Raw genomic sequence first — 7,962 nt, 5'->3', positions numbered from 1 at the left:
TGGATCATGTCTCCCCACTGTCTGATTGTCCTACTTACTCTCATCCTCAGACATCATATACAGCAGCTCAAAGTTGTCCACATCCTCATGCTGCAACAAATTTTGGTCCAAGGCCCTGCGGATGAGGCTTGTCACCGTCTCCTGAAAGGTCACCTGGATCAGGGTGGGACAAATGTCATCAGAGAATGGCTTTTAGAAGAGCTACCCAGAAGACTGTGGTCAAACATTCAGGAGAAATCTCAGCTACACATACAAGGGCACAATCTTGTTATCCTGCTACCTGAGTGTGTCCTCCATATACCACCTGGGTTCTTGCAATGTGCTACTAGAACAATCCTGGTACAAATATCTGCCTGTACCTGCCATCTCCCCTCCCCCCTGGGGAGCCACATTCCACTCATGTCAAAGGACCAAACTGCCTATGCACAGACACACTCTCATCTCACTGAGATGAGAGCAATGGGCCAGGGATCTGCGCACCAAGTGTGATCTGGGATGCAGGCTGCCTTTGTGGGTGGAAGAGGCAGATGCACTGAAAATTTGGGTCCTGACTGCCACGACACAAAACAGACTCAGATACAAGAGTGTGCACTTGAGTGCTTCATGATAGCTTTGAGAGGCCCTGGCCTCTGGAAGCTCGGTGCGGGTCTGGTTGTAATGATGTACTTGACTCAGCACTGGCAGTCACTGAACATGTCTCCTCTGCAGCTGGACACCTGCAGCGTTAGCGTGTCTACTGCACATCCATAGAAATTCTGCCAAGAACCCCTTTAGCTCCGTATTTACATACATGCAAAGCCTAACATTCCGAAGCTTTGGCATGACCCCCCAGGTGATCCCGACCCCAAATTCCTACACCTAGTCATGCTAAGGAGGTTCTCTTCCCTGCCACCAGGAACACATCCCCTCCTACACATGTGACAAGTCACTGCCACCTCCTCTGCTCCAACTTCACTCATTGAGAATACCAAGTTCTAGGCACTGCAGCCTGCACCCTGGACATATCTCTGCCTTCATCTGTCCACAGCACTTCCGTCTGCACTTCTGGCCTGCAAAACCCACAATACACAGGCCCACTCACCACGGAAGCTGGGCATGCTGATGCTCTCCCTCCTCAGGTCAAGCCCTTAAGACGGACCTCTCTCTTCTTTATTTCCCACCATAGCCCTGGGGTTGGCTGTGTCTCCTGCCTTCCACTGTGTGGACACCCAGGAGGCAGCCCTGCTGTCGGGCTTACCGGGATGCGCTTTGTCTCCCTCAGGCTCTGTCCCTCTAGGAGGACGTGAACAACGCGGCTGTCTTCCACCTGCTCGCTGGAGTGAAGCAGTGAGGAGCTGCTACTGGTGACTTTTCTCATGCAGCACTCATTGCTTTGGGTGGCCTGGGGCAATGATCCTGCAGCCACTGCAGAGCTGCTGCTCACAGCTGCTGGGGTCCTGGATGCCACTGCCACAGAAGGTTCCAAGAACTGTGGGGGATGACAACATCAGCAAAGCCCAGCAACTGCACCCCACCCAGCCTGGCAGTTGGCTCTGTGGGCATTCTACAACATCCATCCAGAACCTGAGGTTCTTGTCCCCTTGGAGGATGTGGAGTGGCACCAGGAGTAAAGACTGAAGAAGGTGGCTGTTTACCTCCTTTGGTTTGACCTTCAACGACTTGCTGGCATCTGTTTCTCGAAGAAGAAAGTCGTAATGCACTCCTCCAATCAGGCCGTGATAGACTTTCGCATCAGCAGGGACCCTCAGCTCTGGAAAGGCAGGGGCAGAGGCGTGGTAGGTGACACTCAAGGAATACACTACCCAACATCCCCCACAACTGAGAGCCTCTGCCAGCTCAGGTCTCACACACAGACCTGAGAGCCCCCGAATCCAGCTTCTGTTCCACCAAAGACTCCCCACTGATTAATCCCTGAGGACCCTCTATGCACAGGAGGTCCACTACAGGAACACCTTTCAAGGAAATAGCCCCTTGTACCCCAGTACCTCTTAGTTCACATTGGACCCATCAAAGAGAAACAGCTAGACTTTGTATCTGGATTGGTCCCCAAAGACTCATGTGTTGAAGGTTTTCTCCCCACTGCAGCAATGATCACAGGTGGGTTTGGGGAAAAGCACTTGATGGTGGGTGCCTCCACCTTGACAGTGGACTCATCTACTCATACAGGGCTACACGAATTGGAGGGGTATGGTTTGGAGGTGTGTTGAGGTACTTAGGTACTCACCCCGGTCCGCCTGGCTCTCAGGCTCTGCCTGGCTTGATCTGCCATCTTCAACCTGGGCCAGCAGGTGGTGTGCTTGGTGCTCCAGGTTAAAGCCACTCAGGAGGAGCCACATGTACGGCAGCAGCTGCTGCAGACTCAGAGAGCCTGGAGGCTGATGGGAAGCCTCGGAGTAGAAGTTCACCCAGGTCCCCAGGAAGGAAGATGAGGCACTGTGGGGAGGCAGGTGTGGAGTCAGCAAAACCCTGGCCTTGCCTTCGCCACGGCCTCCAGAGCAAACCTCTGACCCTACCCTCCTGAACCGTCCCTGGTTCTGAACACACCAGTCCACCTCAGGCAAGACACAGTGGCTGTACAGGCAGGGTCAGGACAGGTCGCTACAGGCAAAGAACCTTCAACGAAGGAGCGCTAGATCCATGGTTTGACCAGCTCTCCCCTCCTCTGGGCAGGCCTGACACTCTTCTTCCTCTTGGCTACATGCTCTCCAACCTGGAATGCACCTTCTGGGAGTGTCTGTCCTCCTGCCCACTCTTCTCGGGGCTCAAGAGACACCTCCTCCCCTGGCGTGGGCTGCAATGCTACCTCATTCTCTGTGAGCTCTCACTGAGTTCCCCTGAGTAGCGGTGGACCTCTCTTTTCCCATGAGTGCAGACCACATCTCTGTGGCCCTGGGGGAGGACAGGGAGGTGTGGTGTGGGGGGATCCATTATCCCAGGGCCTTCCCCAGAGGACCCTGACTCCACCTACAACTCCCCGCCTTACCCCTCCTACTGTTGAAGCCCCACACCTTACACTGCAGGCAGAAAACTGAATTGGGGAGAGCAGTCTTTCCTCAGCCTTCCCAAGTCAAATCACCTTGCAGGTCCCTATTCTGGAAACAGGAGCCCACCCTCTTGACCCCAAGCCCATTCCATGTTGAAGTTGGTCCAAGGGTCCACCATAGTCACTGAAGAGGACAACGTGCAGTTATGCCTCATGGAGTCAGGGATGCAGTCACATGGAGGATATGTACTCATGGCACCTGCGGTTTAGGCTGACCCCATGAAAAGGGACACAATGGCAATCATTTGCACCCCATTTTTCACTGAATTATGAAACGTGACTGGAAACGTGTCTTCACACAGTGGGTGCTTTCTCCATGTTCACCAGTGAATGAGCCCAAACTGCTGATTCCCACATATCTCTGGGTGTGGGAGCTGCCATGTCCAAAGCCCCTGTCCAGCTATGTCCCAGCTAGGATGCTCTGTCCCACTATGGAAACTAACATGTCTTTATTAACCCAAAAGTGCTTTTCCCAAGGCCCGAGTTTTGAGACGCCTCTGGCACAGATCTACGTTCTTCACAAAGCCAACATCACACCAGAAAGACCACCTGGCCTCACTGAGTCCACCTGGGAATGAGCTCAGTGCACACCATTGAGCTGTGGTGCCCAGTGTGTGGGGACTGCTCCATGGACCTCTGTGGATCAGCTGGAGTCAGGATGGTTTCTCTGCCTGAGAGGGGAAGTTCACTGCCCTTGCAAGGCTGTGGCAGGCACCTCCAGGACTCGTACCATTCGGGGCTGACATTCCACTATGAGTGTGGTCCTCTATCTCATTAGGTATCACAAACCTTTGGGTCCCTGAGAGGCACATGGCAGCCCCAAGACAGAGGCATGAGGGGGCTACACACTTGGGCTTGGTGGTCTGGTGCTTACCTTGGGAACAAGAGATCCAGCACCTGCTGGGTGGGGATGAAATCCCAGGAGATTAACCCCATGTTGCTGCTGAACTCTAGGTTCCTCCCACAAATGACAGGCAGGAGCTCATTCCTAAGCTGGTCCTGCCTGTAAGGTTCAAGGCTCTGAACCCTGAAGGGCTCCTCCGTGTTCTGATCATTTTCACCCTGGGTTGGGACCAAGAATGGTGGGTTCAAAATGGAAATGGTGACAAACAGAAAAATGACTTGTGCCAATACACTAGAGTCAAAGCACAATGGGACAGTTCCCATCAGTACAAACACACACACACACACACACACACACACACACACACACACACAGAGTCAGAATAGGAGTCCTGGGCCATTCATCAGGGATCAGACTAGAGGGCCTGCTGGGCTCACCTGCCCTGTGCTACTCACTGTTACTCTTGAGCTCCTCTGCGACAATCGCCAGAGGCTCTGGCGTCTAAGATGAAGCCTCACCCAGTGTATCCACAAAAGGGCTAGTTGGCCCCCCTGAGATTCCTGGGAGCCTGAGGCTCGGCATTGTCTGCAACCACAGGAGAACATCCTTCTCCCTCCAGTGGCTCCAACCAAGTGAGCTCGGATGGCTTGGTCAGTGAAGTGGGTGCCTGGATACCAGGGTTCCATGTTCTGTTTCATCCATTGTCAAGGCAATGATGTCATTTCCTGTGCCCATACCTGAGCCTCTTTTCACATAAGACCACTTTCAAAAGCCCTATGGGCTGCTGATTTCTCCTCCATGCCTACCCATCTCAGGTGCGCAGGTGTTCACCAACAACTACCCAAACATCCCCACCAGCATCTGCCCTGCTTGGTGCCACTAGAGTTCCAGCTTGGAGCCTTCAAAAATGCATTCACAACCAGTCCTTCCCTCTCAGCAGCTTTTGGACCCTGGTCCCATCATTGTGCAACTCATGGTGTGCCCAGTCTTTTCTGGAAAGTAGGGTAGCATCTAATCTCTAGGGTTTATTGTGTCTATTGGCCCCTAACACCCTCTATTCTCTCTGAAACCAGAGATGGGACTCACAGGTGGCTAAAGCACAAATGTACAGATGGGACAATCACAAGAAGGGGAGAGACAAAGAATGCACCCTAACTCAATCAGGCCTGTGTCCCACACAGGGACATGGCCAATGTCCGTCCCATCGTGGCTGCAGTTCCCTCTCTACACCATGGCAAGTTGGAGGGGACTGAGATGCAGAGGCTGCTCCCCTCTGCCATACAACTTCCCAAGGCTTCTCCTAAGATTTCAAAAGGGCCAAGTGTGTCTAGTGTTGGGGTCTCACAGAGACTCCGAGGTACCACAGCATCCTGCTGCCCAGAACCGGTTCACCCCTCACCTCAAGGGGGCTCAGCCTCTGGATTCATGGGAATTGAAGTGGGTACAGGTGATGGGATATCACCTCCAAGACTGAGTTATGCCAAGTCCATGACCCCTGTCTGCATCCCTGTCTCCAGCACCACTCCCCCCTCTCTCTTTCCTCCTCAGAGCAAACAAATCCATTTAGCAAGTGTGTCCTGTACTCATTAGAAAAGTGTTGCCTGAAAATTCTTAAGCCAGCCAAAAGTCGTGCGAACTTGTGTGGGAAAAGAGTCTTTGCACAGTGATGAAGCTAAGAGCTCACATGATGGAACACAGCATCAACTGGGACCAAATCCAATATCTGATATTCTTGTAGGAAGAGGAGAGTCTGGACCCAGATACCAGGGAGACTTGGGGATACCAGCTATGTGAGGTTGGAGCCAGGGCGGGATGCCCATATGGGAACCACAGATCATGGGCAGCAATAGGAGAGTGGGCAAGGGCTGGGAGAGTTGGGGAGACAGTCCCCTTGAAACCTGGGAGGGGTTATGGCACTGGGACAGCCCAACACCTACTGTGTTGAGCCTCTGGAGCTCAACGGAAGACACTTCCTCTGTTGTCGGCCACCCAGTTAACAGGGTTTGGTTGCAGCAGCCTAGGACCCAGCTGAAGGTCTGAGCATGTTGGCCATGCAGGTTGGATCTGGACCACAGACACCCTCATCAGAGATTGTAGGGTCTCAGCCCTGAGGCAAGACAGGCACTAAGTCAGGCCAGGTGGGGAAACGGATAGGCACACACTCTGGGGGCTGGTGCCTGTGTTACTGGGAGCACTTCTGACCCCAATTCCCTGATCTGCTGCCAACACAGGCTACAGATAGGGTACAGAAACACAGACCACGGATCTGCCCCACTCAGTGGGCCCAGGCCAACACCACACCCAGCAGCCTCATGCCATACCCAATGAGTCTCGAAGCGGCCCCCTCTTCCCATCCTGAGAGCTCTTCCCTTCCTCATGTGCCAATAGCTCCCTACTGTCACTGGCAATATCTACTCTGTGAGATGTCAACATCCGTGGGTACTGTTCTCTCATCCCAGGACAGTGTGGTCCCACACACCCTGGTGAAATGGGCCACCTGGAGGCTGGACCTGGAGGTTGTTGAGGCTGAATGGCAGCGGTGGTCCTCTGGCACTTAATATTTTTAAGTTAAAAAAAAACAAAAACAAAAACAAAAAACGGGTCTTGGTGCTCAAAAATGTTTGATTTGCATATTCTCATCCCCTAACCCCAATATTTTCATTATTTCCTCACATATGAAATCTTAGTAGCATAAAGGTAATTTCGTATTAAACAAAGTGGATTGAAATAACATTGGTAAAAATAATCAATCACCATACTTTCAATTTTTGTTCTGCTTTCCTATTAGAAACCACTTGGATACAAGAGAACAGAGGACAGACTCATGGAAATGCTTGAAATGACAAGAAGCTCCCACTCAAGCTCAGCATTCAGTCCTGGACAGGGTAAGACCAGGCCACTTTGACATCTGTGCCAAAGAGCCTACCAGACAGAATCCTCTGACTGATCCCTGACTGAGCCATAGGAACTGGCTAGAAAAGCCTTCACATCCTCAATACATTCTTCACGTCAGAATACTTGACAACCATTGATATCCATCTCTCGTTAACTTGCTCCCCAGCCAACCATTCTTCAACAAATTCAAAGGAGTAACTCATGCAAGCACACAGAAAGGGGTGTTCACTACACACATCCATGTGCGAAAAAGACAACTGGTATTTCTTGTTTGGGCTATTTCAAATGAAATCACTTCTGCATGACCTCCACAAACCAAAGGAAAATATTTGTGAAATTCCCACGTAGAAGACAAGATACACTTGCCAAGGAGGCAGTGCCAAGAACTTTGACACTCCAAATGTAGAGTGTGTGTTTAGGAAGCAGTCACAGTTTCCATGAGAGAGTCCCATGAAATCAATTAGGAAGATCCATGCTCTAGCCCTACCATGCAAGTGATGTGACTTGAAAGAGTCACTTAGTCTTAGTAACCATCATCACTAACAACTAAGTCAATGAATAAAGGTCCTCAGGTGCCAAGCTACAAAATGTGGGATGAGCATGGATGAGGATGGGTGGGAGAAGTCTCCAACTCTAACACAATTAGGGAAGGATGTGCTGACCTCAAGTGGCTGGGGGGCTGGGATCCTGCCACAGAGGGGGATTCCAAACCTCACATCCCCTGACCCAGGCCAGAAGACCAGGTAAAGTCCAAGGACCCTGGGGTGGCCCAATGGCAATAAAGGTCAAAAGGAACTAGGGATCTGCCTGGACCCTCAATCCCCTACTCTGAGCAGGGCTGCATGACGAGGCCAGAGGCCATCCACAGCAATCTGCCTTTACAGGAAAACTGAGGGACTGCAGGCTGCCTCTGGCTCACTGAATCAGGGTGGTGTTTTCATAAAGCAAGACCACTTCCTCACATTTGACCAGCAGCTCATGCGCTAACAGCACAATGGCTGGCTTGACTCAGGCCCTGAGAAATGAAATAGAAAATCCATAGCAAACACATCTTTAGCTCTTCCACATCATCAGGGGGTGTGATTCATTTCCGTCAACAAACAGTCTGAAATGGTGTCTAAACATGCTGGGGACTCACCTCTGTGTGGAACTCTTCAGGAAAAAGGGGATCAAATCTCAT

At 51.7% G+C, this 7,962-nt stretch overlaps 1 protein-coding gene across 1 annotated transcript; it reads right to left on the bottom strand.

Moving 5' to 3' along the window:
* Positions 1-2,042: 2,042 nt before the first annotated feature.
* LOC144249810 (ral guanine nucleotide dissociation stimulator-like) lies at positions 2,043-7,962 on the bottom strand. Its single transcript, XM_077792011.1, has 3 exons — positions 7,921-7,962; positions 3,918-4,105; positions 2,043-2,433 (listed from the first exon to the last, which is right to left on the bottom strand). Exons 1-3 carry the CDS (start codon positions 7,960-7,962, stop codon positions 2,169-2,171), a joined length of 495 nt encoding a protein of 164 aa, XP_077648137.1. The 3' UTR covers positions 2,043-2,168.

The sequence above is a fragment of the Urocitellus parryii genome, chromosome 12 (assembly GCF_045843805.1).
Source record: "Urocitellus parryii isolate mUroPar1 chromosome 12, mUroPar1.hap1, whole genome shotgun sequence".
Lineage (NCBI taxonomy): Eukaryota > Metazoa > Chordata > Mammalia > Rodentia > Sciuridae > Urocitellus > Urocitellus parryii.
Note: the sequence above shows the minus strand (reverse complement) of the source record. Positions and strands in the feature narration are given on the sequence as shown.

Coding starts and splice junctions, on each gene's coding strand:
- LOC144249810 (XM_077792011.1), bottom strand. CDS start 7,962: ATGAGATTTGATCCCCTTTTTCCTGAAGAGTTCCACACAGAG. Junction 4,106..7,920: donor CTGAAGAGTTCCACACAGAG/GTGAGTCCCCAG, acceptor GTCCCAACCCAG/GGTGAAAATGATCAGAACAC. Junction 2,434..3,917: donor CTGGATCTCTTGTTCCCAAG/GTAAGCACCAGA, acceptor GCCTCCCCACAG/TGCCTCATCTTCCTTCCTGG.